The sequence below is a fragment of the Callionymus lyra genome, chromosome 19 (genome assembly GCF_982586985.1).
Source record: "Callionymus lyra chromosome 19, fCalLyr1.hap1.1, whole genome shotgun sequence".
NCBI classification, from domain to species: Eukaryota; Metazoa; Chordata; class Actinopteri; order Syngnathiformes; family Callionymidae; genus Callionymus; species Callionymus lyra.
In genome coordinates, this window is record NC_141836.1 from 16853195 (window position 1) to 16874431 (window position 21237).

Consider the following 21237-nt stretch of genomic DNA (forward strand, 5'->3'; position numbering starts at 1 on the left):
GAGTTAGTGGGTGTTGCTTTTGGTGTTTTTAACACTTGTAGTGATTAAAAATGATTTGTCTACACCTGTGACTGAGTTGCATTCACTCCTGGTGGAGTTGATCACGGTTCTTAAAGAAGGTAAGAACCGAATATATATATATATATATATATATATATACACGTCTACAGGATGGCGATCGCTGTATGAAGCCGTGATGACAACATATCATGGGGTGTAAAGTAACTGAATTATCATTGAAACTGGTCGAGGCAGAATTAAATTCAAATGTGCTGGCAACGAGTGACGGTTATCTATTGGTAACTTATTTATCCGGCCAAATATCAAGTGCTGAAATAAATGTTTTTAAATGTGTTAAGGTGACTTGAGGTTCGATTTAACTAACGTTAAAGGTGAGTGTTTTATCAAAATTAAAGTAGTAGTTTTGTCTCCGTTTAATCAGGCCCGGACATAACTCACTCGGCTATCGCTCAACACAAACGCACATCTAAGTTGCACATTATTATTCGCGTTCACGCTCACTGAAAAAATACAGTTTGAGTCGTGCATGGCAAGGCACATTCACCAGGCAGATGAGATGAGATTTAGGGCTCTTTGGAGGGAGTCTGTGTTCTAGCTATATAGTCAATGTAAAGAGGGTGAGATGTAGTGACTCGAATAAATCGGTTTCCCTAGTTCATAAGGTAAAGAATTTAGTCACTCACGTCATTTTTTGATGTTGAAACATGTGACTGACTGTTTTGCTAAAGTACTTCTTGTTGCATCCATTTCCCACAGGGATCACGCCCATCTCAGTCTCAAAAATTAAAACCTGATGAGGTCTGTTTAACACATTTCTTCACTTATTCTATGAGGTGCAATCTAAAGATGTGGCAATGTTGCTCAAGGTGAAGTGAAGGAATACCAAGAAGTGCACCCGATTACTGTCGGGGTTCACCTTTTTTGATTTCATTGCTCAAGGTGAGTGGCCATTTCAAAGTTGCCTTCACAGCAAATAAACACAAGGATTTATGTATTTAGTTTGGCTATTTAGTGTTTCAATTTGGGTATCAATTTTAGATCTGTTTTCATGGTTATCTTACAGTCAAATACAAGTTTGGGCTTCCTGATGCTACCGAACTTGATGCTTTTGATGAAACTAACACAGTAGTCGAGGAAGACCTATTTTCTGAACTGATCGAGGCCAGTCCGGATTTATGCCTGACCGTACGTGACAGAATTCCTGATTCAGGAATGTAAATTTATGTTACCCATAAATCAATAATGCCTTATAATCTATTATTTTCTTCATCTCATTTTAATAGTTGTGTAATTTTTTTGTCACTTGATTCTGATCACATGAAATCTATTAACCCTAACTTGCCAGCTCAGACACCGGAGCAAGACATCATTCTTGAGATACAGATTGTTCCTGGTCCAAGTCCAACAGCACAAGATGGAATTTCAGAGGAAGGTATAGAGTATAAAATGATTTGCAGTCAATGTTCAAGGTTTTTCTGCTTCATAAATATGAGTTGAGATGTCATGTCTCTGCTTTGGCTACTACAACGAAGTAGATTATCAAAAAAGAAAGATCTGTATCTAATTACAAAAACAGCTTAGTTTGACTGGGGAAACCACTAAATGCTAGATTTCTGGCATGTCACAGTTATGTTGTTTCTTTCAGACTTTTCTCCTTTAGATCATTACACACCGCACCCGGTTGTCAACATATTAACAATATGCCTTGGGTGAGTGCAAAGTGAAGTGTTGGATTGTAAAAATGATATTAAGAAAGATTATAAATGATTTTCAAAATACATTGCATTGGATTAACATGGCAAGTAGGTGACTGACTTGCAATGTTTCTAAAGGAGGATGCCTTCAAGGAAACATAAGGAGAAGTATGCTCTGGGAATTTTCTTCCCTTTACTAAAGGATCCCTTTTCCCCAAAGGGCTATGTAAGTTTTGTGTTGTATGTAGAAGAGAAAAAATGACTTCCAGAAAACACACCGGTTTTACTAACCGTGGGATTTTAATTCAAATGGTTGCTGATGAGTTTATCAAAATGGTGTTGACATTATCTACTGGTAGTTTTACAAAATGATTTACACCGCCTACAAAGTCTGGGGAAAAAAAAGTTTAAACTTGAGTTACATTTTCAACTATTGCTACTCTGTCTTGCTATTGGAATTAGTTCAGTCAATAGGACACATGAATTAGAAAATTGCAAACCTACTTTAAAGTGATTATCATTTTATTAATACTGTACTACTTTTCTTTTTGCAAAATCAATAAATGATGAGACTTTTATAATGTTTTATAAATATCTTAACAGGAGCACTTCTATGATGCAGAGAAAGGCACTGGCTATTTAGCATGGCGCCTTAAGACTATGTCCAGGAATACAGTAAAAAGACCAGCCAAGACGGCTACAGTGGCTCAAGCACAAGGACCGAGGCGCAAAAGAATGGCAGCCATTTTCCTGAGCAACTTGATGAAGATGACCTTTCAATATCACCAAGACCTAATGCATGACCCACAGAAAACCACAGATGTCTTAAACGTTTCCACGTTTTTAAGATGTCAAAAGGCTGGTGAGTTGTCCATTTAATTTATTTACTCTTGTGTTTTTTTTTGCTTGAATATAAGTACAATACTCTAACCTTTTTTGAATTTGTATTTATAATCTTATATGATCAACAGCTGAATCAAGACCTTCTTCTGCTGTTTGGAGCTGAAACGGCCTCCGAGATGCTTGAGAAGTGGGACACTACAGTTGAGCTAGGCCCACTTCTAAAAGCTGCTGAGAAACTGACAGAACGATGGCACCAGTAAGCCAATTGACATGATTTTATATATATAAATATTATATATTTGCACATTCTAACTTGATACTAGTGGTTTTTTTTTCTCCTAATTTTACTCCTCTAAGCCTGGGACAGTGACATGGCATCTCTGCTGCTCCTTCTCCATCTCCTGCCACCCTCAGCTGGATGGAAAAGGACCAAGATAAGCTCCAGTGGACAAAATGAGGAAATTTCACAAGGTACACATGTCTTTTATTTTGTATGCACTAACTCAATTTGAAATTACTTGGAAACGCAGAGGCAAGGTTAACGTCCAACTTCCATGCCGCTCCTGGTGTTAATAGCTTGGCGGGTGGTCTCTTGCTGGTCTGCATTGCAGGTTCCCCCTGCCTGAGGAAGATGATCCTTCCTTGGCTCTCTGGAGTTTGGTTGTTTTTCCTCCTGCCAAATATTCTCCAGCACCTCTGCCAGCTCCTGAGCACTTGGCGGTGCCGGAACCGACCTTGTGTCGCTGCTGTTGTGCCTTTGTGTGACCTACCCTTTCTTGGGAAGTGCAAGGTTGCATAAGGTTACCACCTCTGCATGTCTTCTTTCCCACGTGGATGAAGTGTAATAGTTTAAAAGTGTAATATTTTATTTAATATAAAAATTAAATTATAAATGGGATAAACACTTTATATTCAAAAAATTAAATTAAGACTCGTAAAAAGGACAAAGATTGGTCAAGTTTTATGTTGAGTTGAACTTGTAATATAATTGTTAGATAGATAATCTAAAAACATTTATAAATGGTCAATTTTATTTATTTATTTATTTTTTTTACTTCATTAAAATCCTTGAAGTTGAATTTAGTAATAAAAATATGTCGAACACTTAAATGTCATCATCTGATTTATTTTTTTCCCCCTGAAACTGTAACCAGTTAATGCAATATTATTCTGGTGAGTCTGGTTTTTGCGGTTCAAACGCTGCGATCGAGCCTGATGTGTTAGTTTCAGGGGAAGTGATGCCGACATGAATCAGAATCTCTGCTCAGATATTGACACAATGTTTTCTAGAACAGTCAGATACAAAGCAAGTCTGCGGGAGAAGAGTTGTTTTATAAGTACATTTAGAAAAGAATCCTAAAATGATGATGATGGGAAAGTCTTTGGCTAAAATAAACGATAATGACTCGTTCAAGGCTGTGTTTGGTGGAAACCTTGGGTGAGGGATCATTAGTTCGCCGTTATCTGACCTAATGACCTAACGGCTTTGTGCTTCGGAAAGCTGTGCTTTACACATGCATGTAAACTCTGTGCTATTCTCACTTGTACAAGCAAAATATGACTTTTGAACCAGATCTGATTCCTATTCTTTAAGTAAAAGCTTTAAGTCAAGAAGAAACATTTTCTTGGCATTTTCTTGTTTTCATGCCTTTTTTTTTTTTTTTTAATTTCCAGGTTTAGCTACAGACATACTTAGACATGTTTTCACAATATTATCAAATTTCCGTTTATGTTGCTCATTCTATCATGAAAAAATTGTGTTTGTATTTTTCCAACTTTTATTTATGATTTATTTCAGAGGTAAAAGTCCGGGCCGCGCCTTTATAGCGGTCATCTGTGTGGTTTTACTAGCTCTTGTGATCACAGGTATCATAATTTCTTATAAACTAATATTGTTTCTGTAGAATAGAACAAATTTGATGTTAATAGTTACTCAAATAAAAGGATTTAATTCAGTCGTATTTTGTCTTTTTTTAATTTTTTTTTTTAGGATCCGTCTGTTATCACAGGAGAGATTCGGGTGATATTTCATATAATAAATGGTTTATGATATGCATCAATAAGATAAGTAAAGTGACGTTTCCTTTTTTCGGAGCTACCAATTTCTAATCCTTCCTCGAAGGTTTAAAAAAAATAAATCGATTTAACTGTCAATCATGAACTGAGACACGTGTGTAACTCTTTTGTTGTTGAGAACTCAAGTAAATACTTGATCTATGTCAGTGTTTTTCAACCTTTTTCGCGCCAAGGTATACCTTTGCCATTAAAAAAAAAAAAAAAGTATATATATATATATCCCATTGCACAGTGTTTGAAAAACGGTGTAAACTATGTGAAACCACCTGTTTTTTGTTGTTTTTTTGTTTAAGTTTCTTAGTAAATGTTTGTTTGCACGAATTGACTTTTTCCTTTTTTTTCCAATTAAAATTGAATAACCACTTGTTTTTTGTAATGTCTTCTCTTTAACTGAAATTCCAATGAAAAATACAACACGATCAATAAGAGGCTCATTAAAGTTCTTTCAATCGTAACTAAGCCTTGAACCTCAGCACACCTTCTACCTGAGCTTGTGAAGATGTACTGTTTCCACAGAAATGTACTTTCTTTTAATGTGCCAATAAAGTATTCGTCCAATTTCTGTTTCATAAATGAATATTTTTAGGGGAAAATTACCTTAGATTTTGTTTCAGGATTGAATATAGAATCAATGCATGATATATATATATGTATACATATCTTTTTAATCCAGTCTCTTTGCAACAGGTTTGTATGAATGTTTTTTAAATCCAAACAATATTTTTTATAACTTTAAAGTCCAAGTAAACGATTTAAAGATTATTCAATTAAACGTCAACTTCCATCCAACAGAGGGCGCTCTAAGAACAAATCACATCCGGATGTGCACCTGTGCCGTCACAGTCACGTGACCAAACTAGCTGATGCGCTCCAGCTTGAACAACATTGAAGATGAAAACTTCCAAAATGCTCATGACCCTGGCTTACTGGGACATCTGCGGGTGAGAACGTTGTCTTTCTACACACAACTACAGCAGCTGAGAAACATGTTGTGAACTTAAACTCATATTAATTACGAAACTAGCGTTTATTAAAAGTCGTGATTCTATTTTGTTGAACTTTTATGTTCATTAACGTTTGTCCTGAAGTTTGTTTGTAAATAAAACAATAGAACTGAGTCTCGTTCATGCATGTGTTGAATTAAAGTCACTTTCAGTGCAACTGTAGTTGTTGTTGAAGCTAAAGCTAATGCTAAGAACACCTGACGCTAATGAGGTCAAAGGTCAGAAGCACATTATCCACACATGTGCAGAAGGTCAAATATTGTAAGGGAGAAGTTTATTCATTATTTAAGGTTTAAAGTTAGAAATATGTTTCAAGGGTTTTACGTTTGTTCACTTTATTTATCGCATTTACATGTTTTTAAATCTTAGATTAACTTTAGCAAATAAACTTGAATAAAAGAAACGCTCAGATATGATCATATATTACAACAATAAAAGTGATGTAAACAAATCCAATAAAATGAATTGGTTTTCTGTCGCGATCCTGAAATTTGGATCATTTGATCCATTAAATATTATCTAAAGTTAGTTAAGTGTTTAACATTGTTATGACCTAAACTAAACTTGTCATATATATATATATATATATATATATATATATATATAGTGTAGTTTATCATTGATTGCCATGAAGTCATTTTTATTTATTTAACCTGTATTAAACTCACTGTTTAGTGAATTAAAGCAGATTCTAGTGATGACAGGTGTCGTCTAAATCTTCCCCGTTTTTTTTATTTTGCTTCAATAAATTAATTTCAATGTATAGTGATTCTTTATTGTCTTATAAATCTTATTAATATTTTTATATTTTACTTTTAAAATTAAGAATACATCGGTCGTATCATTATGTAATACAAAATAATCTGATTTAAAAAATAATATTTTTAAAATCAAAATGAATGAATGAAAAGATGTTGAAACTATTGAAATACTTCCTTGTTGTTACGTGTCAATTCCGTTTGAGGGCGCTGTTGTTACTAAAGGCCTCGGAGCACTTTAAATGAAAAGCGAACAACAAACTCTAGAAACAGACTTTGATTTAAGTTGAATACAAGATGTTTTTGGTCCATGTTTTTTTGTTTCCCTCGTCTAAGTAAATATCTTTTTTGGGGGGGGACAACACTAGGATAACATGATCAAAGGTTTGGTAACAAACGTCTTAAAGATAGATAGATACTTTATTCATCTCACAGATAAATTCACAAAGTTGTGTTCAGTGTATTAGAAACACCTGCATGTATAGAAACTTCACTTATTCGATTCTGTTGTTGTGTAAACGTGTTCTTCATTGTTCTTCTCTTTAGTCTCCAGCCGGCTCAGCTCGTCCGCCCCCTGCTGGAGTTCACTGGTACTGGATACGAAGAGAAGAAGACTAGCTCTTGAGAAGATTGTTGAACATGTGTGATGGAGATTGTACCTTCAAGGTCATCATGAGATCCATGGCTCGCTAACAACACCTGCGTGAGTGTCTTCAGTCGTCCATCAACTCTGGTTTGGTCCTAATGTCTCCTTCCTGAACAGGAGAAGGTGAGCGAGGACATGATGGAGAAGCATGGCATGGACTCCAGGAACGTCTTGGTGAGGATCAACTGCTCTGACTGTTGTATTTGACCTTTGACCTGCAGAGTTTGACATCCTCTGTTCTCCACCACGTGAAGCGTCTGAAGCTGCTACATGGAGAACCTGAGGAGTCTCCATGCTTTTCTTCAACTTCCTGGGACGAGAGGAAGTGATTCACTTGATCTTCATCAAGCTACTGATCCTGTGTGCTTGTAGAGACATGTTTAAGACACTTGAAGACACTTGTTCAGCTGCAAAATAAAAACATAACTCCCTCCTCAAAGTTGTAGAACAAGATTTTTTTTTTTTAAACAGACCTTTAAGAAAATCAACACTTGTATAACCCTGTTGTTTGTCATGTTTTTTTTGTTGTCCTTTTGGTGTAACACCTACCACAAGAGTTATGTTCATGCTAATATTAAAAACAAAAGGTTAACTGCTCAGTGGGTGCAACACCTGATCACTGACCGAGGGGTCGTGTACCTTTTACTATTTCCGAATAAGCTACTTGTCTACATCTATTTAACAATTGCATACCTTCAAGAGACATCTGAGGCGTCAGACAACTATTTTACTACCTTTACTGGATGTTTATCTTCTACCCACTTTAACTTATTTACTTTTATCTTTTTAACGTAATGTTTTTCAACAAACTCTATGGAGGGGGGAAGGACAAACCCCCCTCCTTGACCTGGGGTCACTTCCCATCCGCTTTTTGGTGTCAATACCTCGTCCCCCCCTATCCAGCAGCACCCGATCACTGACTCTGTACTCACTGGGACTCGAACCCACGATCCTTCGGTCAGTAACCAGGTGTTGCACCCACTGAGCCATCAACACACATATTAGTCAATGAGATCTAGAGACTCTTTGAACCTCAGGTTGATCCACCTGCTTTAAAAGGATAAGTGACTATGTAGCAACATGTCCATGTGGGAATTGAACCAACAACCACTCAGTTACTAACCCAGTGCTCAGCTGACTGAGCCACTAACAGACGTTAGTTCATCTGATCAAGAGACCTGAGGTCTTGGGTTCAAGTTCCTGCTGTTACTTTAGTCTTGCGATTTTGACTAAGAGTGAAGGTCAAATAAAACAAACGAAAACATTTTTGGTGTGAAGGTGATCTAGTGTAGTGGTGAGATCAACCGACTGGCGGTTCTCTGAGCCTCACAAGCTCAGGGTTCGAATCCCACCCTTCACTCGGGGAGCTGGATCAAACCATACCGGGCGTGAGTCGGGGTAGTAGAGCCGTGTCCTCCCCCGAAAGATGAAGAGAGCAAAAGTAGGGGGTTATACTTTTATTTTGCAGCGCAAAACCTGGCACAACAATTTTGTCTCTCCTCCCATCGGAAGTGGTTCAACGGGGATCAAGTCAGGAACACTTCATCAAACCACTTCCTGTCACCCAGGAAGTTGACGAAGACATCTCACGTTCTCCATGTAGCAGCTTCATACGCTCCTATGTTGGAAAACAGAGGGCGTCAAAGGTCAAATACAACAGTCAGAGCAGCAGATTCTCACCAAGACATTCCTGAAGTCCATCACGTCCTCACACACCTTCTCCTCTGCAGTCTCACCACCTGTTCAGGAAGGAGACATGAGGACCAAACCAGAGTTGTTGGACGACTGAAGACACTCACACGGGTGGTGTTAGCGAGCGCTGGATCTCATGACCTTTAGGTGTCCGTGGATCACGTCAGCAGCTGCACAGAGAGAGAAGTTCATCTGATGCTCGACTCATGTTCATCGCAATATCTTTGTCATCGAGCAGAAGCTCTGGATGATTTGTCACACGATGTGTATAAATGAACAGCTATAGAACTCATTACTGAAATAAATCAAATAAATCAAATATATTATTCTGACACTTATACTTCCTGTTCCTTCATTATGTCTTCAAAATGTTATAAACATCTCATTCTGTAGAAACTATTTAATTTTCAACATACTCATACGTTAGCGTCCAGGTTTTTATTTCTCAGCATTTAAAGCTGTTTGACAGATTTAAGGCTAGATTTAAATAATTTTTTAAACTATCAACAAAGTAAACAAAATAGTTAAACTTCTAAAATAAACTTTTTTCTAATTTAACTCTGAGTTTGAATGAATAAAAGTAAGACCTTTTACGATATTTTACCACATTTTCTTGACTAATATCTTATCCTCTGACCTTTGACCTCATTAGTGTCAGGTGTTCGTAGCATTAGCTTTAGCTTCAACAACAACTACAGTTGCACTGAAAGTGACTTTAATTCAACACATGCATGAACGAGACTCAGTTCTATTGTTTTATTTACAAACAAACTTCAGGACAAACGTTAATGAACATAAAAGTTCAACAAAATAGTATCACGACTTTTAATAAACGCTAGTTTCGTCATTAATATGAGTTTAAGTTCACAACATGGTTCTCAGCTGCTGTAGTTGTGTGAAGAAAAACAACGTTCTCACCCGCAGATGTCCCAGTAAGCCAGGGTCATGAGCATGTTGGAAGTTTTCATCTTCAATGTTGTTCAGCTAGTTTGGTCACATGACTGTGACGGCGCAGGTGCACTTCCGGATGTGATTTCTTGTCCTTAGGGCGCCCTCCAGTGGATGGAAGTTGACGTTTCATTTAATAATCTTTGAATTGTTTACGTGGACTTTAAAGTTACTAAAATCGTCTGTAGAAAATGTAGTTGATCTCCTTCAATCTACTCCTTTTTTCTTTAAGATCCAGACGTTTTATTATTTAGACTAAATAACCATTTGAGTTATTGTAGGTTTTAAAAAGCATGCATATAAACCTGTTGCAAAGAGACTGGATTAAATATATATATATATATATACAGTATACATATCATGCATCTACCCGTGTTCCATTGATTCTATATTCAATTCTGAAACAAAATATAAGGTCATTTTCCCCTAACAATTTTCGTTTATGAAACAGAAATTGGACAAATACTTTATTGGCACATTAAAAGAAAGTACATTTCCGTTGAAATGCTTTAAATTTTTACATTCCCAACGTTTACATCTTCACAAGCTCAGGTAGAAGGTGTGCTGAGGTTCAAGGCTTAGTTACAATTGTAAGAACTTTAAAGAGCATCTTATTGATCGTGTTGTATTTCCATTGGAATTTTAGTTAAAGAGCAGACATTACAAAAAACAAGTGGTTATTCAATTTTCATTGAAAAAAAAAAGAGGTAAATTCGTGCAAGACTTGACCTCTTGACCTCTTGATAGAGCCACCCTTCACACACGCTGATACACACCCAAGTTAATTTCTCACAATTCAGCAACAACAATAGAAAAAAAATGACAATAAGTTTCAAAAGGTGGTCTTATTCTGGTCTGGGCTGCAGGTCTAGTGTTCACAGCCCACTTGTCCAAGAATCTAAATCAAAGCCTGTCGCACCTCCAACGGCGCCTGTGGTGGACCGTGGAAAGTTATTACATTATCCATTATGTAATAACTCCTATTAGTTACAACTGTTATGGGCAACACATTTTTGTCACAGTCATCGATATCATATCACTTTAGTCTTTAGTTTTTAAAATTTCCTCCAAATCCTTTCATATCTATATTTAAATGGAATTTTGAATGAACATTTTGTAATATAAACAGATTGAAAGAGCTGATGGTCACCAAATGCATGTCACTTATTGAGTACCTTTATATCAAGTTACTACACTCGTTAGTTTTTCAAATCTTTCATCTGGATTTCCTAAAATCACAATTTTTATGCAGATTTTCATAAACATTTTGTAATAACGTTGTAATTACAACTCTGACGGTCACACAATTCATGCCACTTATGGAGTACATTCATATAAAGTTAATACACTCATTAGTTAAAAAAGAAATCCTGTAAATTATTTTATATCAATATTTCTATGCAATTTTTTTTTTACATACATTTTTTAATAACTTTGTAACTACAACTCTGATGGTAGTGAGTGTAGTAACTTGATATGATGGTACTCCATAAGTGAAATGAATTTGGTGATCATCCGAGTCGTAATTACAAAGTTATTAGAAAATTGATGTGAAATATTGCATGAAAACTTTGATATATAAGAATTTTGAGGACATTTCTAAAAACTGATGAGTGTAGAAACTTGAAACGCTTTACTTTACTGCAATAAAATTACTAATACTAATATTTATTGATGCTTTACAGCCACAGGTGGTCAATGCATTGTTATTTCAAAAAGAACACACAATCATTTTCCTCTCGTGAAAATAAAAAATAAAAGATAACACCACGGATTCAATTATTTTTACATTTTTTGTTTTCATTTTAGAAAACTTAAAAACACTAACTAAAAACAGCTTATGAAAAAAAAGATGTGCACTGGATTAAGGTCCAATACATGAGACAAGGGAGACCTCTGCTGGACAAAGTGGTTAACTTTCACTTTAGAGCAGCCACGCGAAAGTGTTTTTTTGTTTAGATGTCCTAGCCTATATGATAACTTTGTTTTAGTTTTTAATTGTATTTAATTTTTAAGAATTGTTTAGTTATAACAAAAACAACAATACTTACCTATTCCTCTTAGAACCATGAATAAAATATTCTTCATTAGAATTAGGACTTATCTTAAGATAGTTATAACATATTGATTGTTCAAACTAGATGGAGAAGACGAGCAAAGAAACCCAACACAAGACAGTATGAACAAGATTAATGCTTTATTCAGATGTTGTTACAGGTGAAGCAACATTACAAGGGTAGAATGTGACGTATAATGTCATGCTTTGAAGACTCAGTTTAGGTTAAATAATCTTGATATTACAATATGTAAGTAAGTAAAGGTTATTTGTAAAGAACCTATCTAGAACAGGGTCACAAAGTGCTTTAACAAACAAAAACAAAAAAAAGTTAAAATACATTCTTTTAAGATCAAGACACATAAGACAAACACAGGAGTCCCAGGAAGTCAGCTGAAAAGCCTGCACAAATAATAATGTGACAGTGTATTGTGTCTCACTACAAAACAGCTCAAAAAAGTAAGGGAGGTTTAAGCACTACTTGAAGCCTGAATGATCACCTTTCTATGTTGGAGGTGCACTTATGCCAAAGATGCATTTGACGCATCAGCCTGAAGCAGCTGGAGGAGGAACCTGTTGATTTCACGACACATTGGATGTCTGCCTTTATCCCGAACCTTCTGCAGGGTCTTGATGCTGCTCTTCCGGTAGAAGGATTGTACTGGTATCTCGGCCGCTTTCATGTGGTACTTTAAGGACCCTCGAAGATCCTTACAATTAAAGAATAAATGCTTTGCATAATTGTTGAAAACCACTTGTTTTTCTGGTGGCTCCAGTTCCATGGCCATCAGATCCCTGTAGATCCCATTAGCTTCAGCCAGTCGATTTGCATTTGCGAATATATTTGCGAGGTTGATTTTCTTGACAAGGTTGGCTTGAGGGTAAAGAGCAATGACATCCTGGTGGAGGCTGATCCCTTGGTCAATGATTCTCGGTGACGCACGCCTCTCTGAACCGAAAGTTATTCTCCAACAGTAGCAGAGAGCGGCGCATCTCTTCACGTAACGTTCACCTGGATTTTCACTCAAGGCTTGATCCGCAAGTTCAACGGCCTCTTCGATAGATAGGTGTTCCCGGTATAGTCTTAAGATTGATTTCAGACCGTTGTGGACACCTACGGGACTTCTCAGAACCCTTTGAGCCAATTCTCGAGCTTCATCTTCAACACTCTCTCCTCTCACACCACGTTGGTGAAGGTACTTGACGGCAACGCACAGGTTTTCTGGATCTTCTTCTTTTGCATCCTGTAACTTCTCCCAGATCTCTTGATCCAGAGGCTGGTCGTCATGTTTGTGAGCCTTTGTCAGGTGTAGGACTAGAGTGCTCTTCCACTCCACCCTCTGAGGCCGTTTCTCAATGGCCCCAACGAGGAGAACTTTAGCTTGCTCGCCTTGGTTGGTGTGGAACCACATCAGGGCCCAAGCCTTTTCAGCAGCAACTTCTGGAAGGAGCTCATCTGTGGATGGACTTGTGTCAAGCAGATCTTCAACCATTGAAAAGAATCTCTGACTCTCTTTTTCATCTCCCATATGATGATGCAGCCAAGCAAGGTTCCCGTAATTTACCAACAACCAAAGGCCATCAGAGTCTTTTGCCTTTTTTAAGACCCCGGTGGCCCTGTTGAGCAACTCCAGTGCCTCAGCATCTGCGCCTTGACAGAATCGAATGAAGCCCAAGGCATTGTAGATGTGACCATGCCAGGGGTTTTGGTCATCATCACCAAAGTCCTCCATCTTGTATCTCCCTCTAGAGAGTGCAAAGTGATCATCCTGTTGAATCTCCGTCCAGTTAAAGTGACACTGCAGTTTCTTCAGTTTTGACTCCATGCTTTGCTTCACGCTGTGAAGAAAGCACATCAACACACACCGTCACAATACATGAAAATCAAGCTCACAGTTAGTTATTTAAAACCTTGGACTGACATAAAAACACACACAAACCTTAATACATGTTGATTTTGTCTAAAACATCACCCCTTTAAATGAGTGTACTCGTTATCCAATACATATATAAAATACATATATGTTTTGGATTTCTCAATGAGAGGCAAAACAATTCTTATATTTAAGTTTTCTTCATATTAGTTGTTGAAAAGCAGTCAACATACCTCAAGTCCAGTTGTTCTCTGTCTGTTAAAAGGTTCAACGGAACTTCTTCCAGACTTTAAAGTGAAAAAGAATGGAGTCTGATGGGTAATAACTGCGCAGCTCCGCATATGTCAGCCAAGGGTGTATCCGGACGCTTTATAGGAGCAGTCGCGCCTGCGCAGAAGCAGCAGAAAGTGCAAAGATTTATTTTCCCAAATACGAAACCGAAACTAACCGAGGATGGAGAAAACGGAACCTATAAATTCGTTTGTTGTCTCATTTACTCGGAAATACTGCACTTGTGAAACCTACACACTGGATAAATATCAATTGTTTTGTTCGACCCAAATGCTTAGAAGACAAAACGACCAAATTATCAACAACAATAGTGCCCGTGTAATATGCGTGGTTGTGAACCGAAAAGTGTAACTAAATCACATTTTAGGACAAGTGTATTTGTCGATTAAATTGGAGAACATTATCGACTTGTGGTTATGCAGTTATTATGCACTGTCCAGCTCCAACAGTTTAGGAGTAAAAAAAAGAAGACATTTCTAGATGCAGCCCAACTTATTCAGTTTAAGTTTTTTTTTTTTTGGAAAAGAAAGTCAAGTTCTGCCATATATACAGTATATATATATATATATATATATATATATATATAGAGAGAGAGAGAGAGAGAGAGAGAGAGAGAGAGAGATCTTGTTTGCCTCCTGGGATGTAGCTATTTAAAATAGTTAATTTTATTCCCTGACTGCTTAACTGTTTATCCCCAAACTTTAGAAAAAAGTTTTGGATTATGTGCACAAAAAAACTAAACAAAACATGAGATACATTAGATAATACATATATATATATATATATATATATGTAAACCAGCAAGAGAAAAATCAACCTTAAATTTCACGTTTGAATCACATTATTGCTTTACTTTACTGCAATAAAAGTAACATCATTACTTTTACTTAGAGTAAAGGTTTGAGATGTCATTATTAGTCACAAATAAACACAAGATGGCGCTAGTGTTCCACAACTGTATAAACCAACGGGCCAACTACTAAGAATTCCTAAAGTTCTAGTTACTTTAGCTTTTAGAATAGCAATGTCAATTCAGCATGTTAGAGGATCACTATCACTAGTTACTCACATTTATTGATGCACGAATCTCTTGACGAGATCAGTTCTGTTTGTAAGCATGTTATAAACAGTACATCTGGGCTTTACAGCCACAGATGGTCAATGCATTGTTATTTCAGAAGCAACACACAATCATTTTCTTCTCGGGAAAATAAAAAAATAAAAGATTATAACACCACGGATTCAATTAATTTTAATTTTTTTATTTAATTTTAGAAAACTTTAAAAACAGTTTATAAAAAAAGATGTGAACTGGATTAAGGTCCAATACATGAGACAAGGGAGACCTCTGCTGGACAAAGTGGTTAACTTTCACTTTAGAGCAGCTAAAGTGTTTTTTTTTATTTTAGATAACTTTGTTTTAGTTTTTAATTGTATTTAATTTTTAAGAATTGTTTAGTTATAACAAAAACAACAATACTTACCTATTCCTCTTAGAACCATGAATAAAATATTCTTCATTAGTATTAGGACTTATCTTAAGATAGTTATAACATATTGATTGTTCAAACTAGATGGAGAAGACGAGCAAAGAAACCCAACACAAGACAGTATGAACACGATTAATGCTTTATTCAGATGTTGTTACAGGTGAAGCAACATTACAAGGGTAGAATGTGACGTATAATGTCATGCTTTGAAGACTCAGTTTAGGTTAAATAATCTTGATATTACAATATGTAAGTAAGTAAAGGTTATTTGTAAATAACCTATCTAGAACAGGGTCACAAAGTGCTTTAACAAACAAAAACAAAAAAAAGTTAAAATACATGCTTTTAAGATCAAGACACATTAGACAAACACAGGAGTCCCAGGAAGTCAGCTGAAAAGCCTGCACAAATAATAATGTGACAGTGTATTGTGTCTCACTACAAAACAGCTCAAAAAAGTAAGGGAGGTTTAAGCACTACTTGAAGCCTGAATGATCACCTTTCTATGTTGGAGGTGCACTTATGCCAAAGATGCATTTGACGCATCAGCCTGAAGCAGCTGGAGGAGGAACCTGTTGATTTCACGACACATTGGATGTCTGCCTTTATCCCGAACCTTCTGCAGGGTCTTGATGCTGCTCTTCCGGTAGAAGGATTGTACTGGTATCTCGGCCGCTTTCATGTGGTACTTTAAGGACCATCGAAAATCCTTACAATTAAAGAATAAATGCATTGCATAATTGTTGAAAACCACTTGTTTTGCTGGTGGCTTCAGTTCCATGGCCATCAGATCACTGTAGATCCCATTAGCTTCAGCCAGTCGATTTGCATTTGCGAATATATTTGCGAGGTTGATTTTCTTGACAATGTTGGCTTGAGGGTAAAGAGCAATGACATCCTGTTGGAGGCTGATCCCTTGGTCAATGATTCTCGGTGACGCACGCCTCTCTGAACCGAAAGTTATTCTCAAACAGTAGGAGAGAGCGGCGCATCTCTTCACGTAACGTTCACCTGGATTTTCACTCAAGGCTTGATCCGCAAGTTCAACGGCCTCTTCGATAGATAGGTGTTCCCGGTATAGTCTTAAGATTGATTGAAGACCGTTGTGGATACCTACGGGACTTCTCAGAACCCTTTGAGCCAATTCTCGAGCTTCATCTTCAACACTCTCTCCTCTAACACCACGTTGGTGAAGGTGCTCGACGGCAACGTACAGGTTTTCTGGATCTTCTTCTTTTGCATCCTGTAACTTCTCCCAGATCTCTTGATCCAGAGGCTGGTCGTCATGTTTGTGAGCCTTTGTCAGGTGTAGGACTAGAGTGCTCTTCCACTCCAGCACATCAACACACACCGTCACAATCCATGAATGGTCAATGCATGTTATTTCAGAAGCAACACACGATCATTTTCTTCTCGGGAAAATAATAATAAAAATAAATTATAAAACCACGGATTAAATCAATTTTATGTTTTTAATTCAATATCAGAGTTGAATTACAAACAATATTACTACTGTTTTAATAGGAAACTCATCTTGTTTTGTTTTATATTTAGTACAACATACAAGGCTAAAGTTGTAGTTTATCATCGCATCGTACACCTGGAGTATGGTTAGTCCCTCCCAAAATCCCAAAATATATATAAATGTATTAAAACAGAAGGTATCATGTTGAGTTTTATAACTTTACTGTCGCAAATCTCTATTCTAGTGCGACTAACAGGTATTTCCACTGCCGTTACCGGACCAATACAGTTGGCCAGAAGGGTCGTCAGAAGACTCAGAGAGGCTTCTATATTTTTGAACCTGTTTCTTGCCTCTGGGTCAAGGTGAACAAGGACCATTAAAAGGGGGACCACATACACATTTGGGTCACCTTGACCCATGGACAACACGAAAATACAAACACAAAATATTTGATTATTAATATTCGATGATTCAATAGCAAAAAAATTGATTAAATTATTCAATAAAAATAAATTCAATGCTTTAAATATACAATTGATTGAATTCAATTATGAAAAACGAATTCAAATGTTAGGTTCATGTTAAAGAATTGATGTTGCTTTTATAGTATATATATATATATATATCTTATCACAATAAACATGTAGTCATGCTTGCTGCGGCTCACAATGAGCTGGAAGGAATGTCCCCAGTTAAAGTTTCGTTTCTCGAGAAACGACAGTTTGTGCATTAAGATAAAGTGACCGCAAGATATGCTATTTTATCTTCCCATGCAAGCTGTTATGCCGCGCCCACTGACAAATAAATAAAGCCTGTTTTTTGCTGGCTGCGTCCAGCAACACATGAACAAACTGTTTGTATTTAAGTGTGTCGTGCTCTGAGCTTTCGAATAAAAAGGCAGCAAGAAGCGGAGAACATCAGTGGTTTGGGACGAGCCGTAAGAAGCGCCTCGACTCCTTGCTGGTGGTAAAATCCGGATTCTCTGTTGTTAATCTAACAATTGTCTCTGTCCTCTTTCCGATTGTCCAGGAGAAAATCCCTGACATTAGTAAGGTAAGGTAAGGTAAAACTTTATTGATCCCTCAGGAGGTCTCCTTCGGGAAATTGTTTTTTTACCAATAGCCAATTAATTTTTCATAAACAATAAAAAATAATACATAAAAAATAAAATAATAAGAAGAACATAAAGAGGAAGAACAAGATGACACAATCTAAGTCTAAAGACAAAGACAAAGAACATAGGTCAAGGAAAGAAAAACAACAAAGACAAAGGATACAAAGACTAACTAACAGAATGAGCAGCCCAATGGAGGGCACAGCGGGCCCCACTAGTGCTGCTGGGGACAGTTTAGAGGTCCATAGACAGGCAATTTCGGCTCAAGGAGCCCTATTGGGCTCACACAATCAAACGCTATGCGCCATTGTGGAGCAACAGGCCTCGCAGGACTGCATGCTGCGGGAGATACTGGCCCGTTTACAGCCACCTGGGCCAACCCTCGCCCAAGCACCTCCAGTTCCACCCCATGACCCTTTTGTAGTCCAGGAGACCAACCCCAGTCCGCTATGACGGGCATCCAGGGAGGTGTAAGGGATTTATAACCCAATGCAGTTTAGTGTTTGAGTTACGACCCTCTATGTTTAGCACAGACCGAGCCCGGGTCGCATATATAATATCCCTTCTTTCAGACAAGGCCCTTGCATGGGCTACAGCCTTGTGGGATAAACAGACACCGGTCTGCGCTGACTCTGCTCTCTTCATGGCAGAGATGAGGCAGGTATTCGACCATGATGTAAGTGGCCACGAAGCTGCCAAACGCCTCCTTAGGTTACGTCAGGGCTCTTCAAGCGTTGCAGAATTTTCAATTCCATTCCGAACTTTAGCTATAGAATAGAATAGAATAGAAAGGCTTTATTCATCCCCAGAGGGGAAACACACTTTCACAACAGCGCAGTTGGAAGAAAATAAAGTGCAAGGAGAAAGGAGTCAGGTTGGAACAGGGAGGCTCTAGTGACCACTTTTGGTAATGCCTTATCTGAGAGGGTTAAGGATCAGTTAGCTAGCTAACAGGGAGAGAAAACAGGGGTACCCCCGCCCTATGTCTGAGGAGTCCAGCATCTCTTGTGAAACAACTAACTTGCCTAAGGGGCCCCTTAGCAATGATGATCATGAACCCATGCAGATAGGACGCACACGGCTTGATTTTGATTTTGATTAAAGGCGCCGACGAGGACGGCTGCCTCTTCCAGTAGCTCCGCAGCAATTTCTATAATTTTCTGTTTTTTATTAATTTTTTACTATAATCTTTTTAAATGGATACTTTTGAACATGGAAAGAATCGTCTTGTTTACTCAAGAGAGGATCTACTGTCGCTGAAGTCAATGGCACGGGCTGGAGATCGCCACAAGATCCCGATCGAACTTCAGCGCCGTTACAGAGGCTGTCGGGCAGGGAAGCGGCTAAAGGCTAAGCTAACGGACAATCGGAGACGTCACAGACCAACGATCCCAACGATCACGATGGGGAACGTCAATTCACTGACGAATAAGATGGACGAGCTGTCTGCCCTCAACAACCAGCGGATCTACAGAGAGAGCAGCTTGTTGATCTTCACGGAGACGTGGCTCACTCAGCTGACTCCGGACTCACACGTGGATCTGCCTGGTTTCAGCACCATCAGAGCGGACAGAGACGCGCGCGCGTGTGGGAAGCGCAGAGGAGGAGGTCTGATCATGTACGTGAATAAACGCTGGTGTAGTCCGGGACACGTTACTGTGAAGAAAGTCTCTTGTTGTCAAGATTTAGAACTGTTGGCTGTCAGCATGCGTCCATATTATCTACCGCGTGAGTTCAGTCACGTGATCGCGCTGTGTGTCTACATTCCTCCGAGCGCTGCGGCTGCATCTGCCTGTGAGAAGATCCACACAATGACAGCTCGACTTCAGAATCAAAATCCTGACGCGTTTATCATCATCTCTGGAGACTTTAATCACGCCAACCTGGACTCTACTCTGCCTACTTTCCATCAGGCCGTGGATTGTCCCACCAGGAATAACAGGACAATTGACCTTCTTTATTCCAACTTGAAGGACGCCTACAGAGCCAAACCTCTTCCTCCACTTGGAAGGTCCGATCACAACCTGGTCCACCTTCAGTCACAGTACACTCCTCTGGTGCAGAGACAGACTGTGACCACTAAGACAATCAGAAAGTGGACACCAGCTGTGGAGGACGCCATCAGAGACTGCTTTGAAACAACAGACTGGGATGTGCTGCTGAGGTCTCATGGTGAGGACATCGAGGGACAGACACACTGTCTAACAGATTATTTAAATTTCTGTTTGGACGTTGTCGCCCCTACTAAGACTGTCCGCTGTTACCCTAATAATAAACCGTGGGTAACAAAGGAGGTCAAGGATGTCCTTAACAGGAAGAAAGTGGCATTCAGGAGCAGAGACAGGGACGCCATGAGGTCAGCTCAGCAGGAGGTGAAGCGATGCTTGAAGGAGGCAAAGGACACCTACAGGAGGAGGTTGGAGGAGAAGCTGAGCCGAGAAGAAATAAGAGAGGTCTGGGATGGTGTTAAAACCATCACTGGACACAAGACCAAGGCCTCTCTGACTGCAGTGGACACGGTGGATGAGGCAAATGGACTGAACAACTTTTTCAACAGGTTTGAGCAGGTCACCTCACCCTCACTGCTGCCCGCCTCAGGACCTGCCCCACCTTCTTGTGCCCCCCCCAGCTCCACAGAACCACTTCCCAGCTTCACCTCACTCCAGGTACAGGATGTACTTCGGAGGATTCGTCCAGGGAAGGCTGCTGGTCCTGATAAGGTGTCTGCTCGACTGCTAAAGACCTGCGCTGCTGAACTAGCTGAGCCACTCCAGCATGTCTTCAACCTCAGTCTACGGCTGGGGAAAGTACCAACTCTGTGGAAGACTTCCTGTATCGTTCCAGTCCCTAAAAAGATCCGACCGAGTGTGCTGAACGATTACAGACCGGTGGCACTGACTTCGCAGCTGATGAAGACACTGGAGCGGCTGGTCCTCAAACATCTCACGCCACAAGTCCAGCACGCGCAAGACCCCCTGCAGTTTGCCTACCAGCCAGCAGTTGGTGTGGAAGATGCCATCCTTCACCTCCTGCATCGGACCTACTCCCACTTGGATAAAGGAAGCGGTTCAGTGAGAATCCTGTTCCTGGACTTTTCTAGTGCCTTCAACACTATCCAACCCACTCTGCTGCAGGACAAACTGACTAAGATGCATGTGGACCCTGGTCTGGTCTCCTGGATTACGGACTATCTTACTGATCGACCACAGTATGTCAGGCTGAAGGACATCAAGTCTGACACTATGGTGTGCAGTACAGGAGCACC

General features: G+C 38.8%; 1 protein-coding gene and 2 long non-coding RNA genes across 4 annotated transcripts; 1 reads left to right on the plus strand and 2 right to left on the minus strand.

Moving 5' to 3' along the window:
* Positions 1 to 5480: 5480 nt before the first annotated feature.
* LOC148059750 (uncharacterized) lies at positions 5481 to 7452 on the plus strand. Its single transcript, XR_015709478.1, has 4 exons — positions 5481 to 5575; positions 6943 to 7099; positions 7160 to 7216; positions 7297 to 7452. It is a non-coding gene; the product is annotated as an uncharacterized LOC148059750 (long non-coding RNA).
* A 1032-nt stretch (positions 7453 to 8484) lies between these two features.
* On the minus strand, positions 8485 to 9749 carry LOC148059751 (uncharacterized). Of its 2 annotated transcripts, XR_015709443.1 has the most exons (4): positions 9653 to 9749; positions 8842 to 8904; positions 8723 to 8781; positions 8485 to 8660 (listed from the first exon to the last, which is right to left on the minus strand). It is a non-coding gene; the product is annotated as an uncharacterized LOC148059751 (long non-coding RNA). The 2 variants fall into 2 exon arrangements; XR_015709442.1 differs by having other exon boundaries at positions 8723 to 8904.
* A 2111-nt stretch (positions 9750 to 11860) lies between these two features.
* On the minus strand, positions 11861 to 13976 carry LOC148059752 (interferon-induced protein with tetratricopeptide repeats 2-like). The gene is made up of 2 exons (XM_087781388.1): positions 13846 to 13976; positions 11861 to 13577 (listed from the first exon to the last, which is right to left on the minus strand). The coding sequence occupies exon 2, from the start codon at positions 13562 to 13564 to the stop codon at positions 12260 to 12262; it is 1305 nt and encodes a 434-aa protein (XP_087637514.1). The 5' UTR covers positions 13565 to 13577; positions 13846 to 13976; the 3' UTR covers positions 11861 to 12259.
* Positions 13977 to 21237: the final 7261 nt, after the last annotated feature.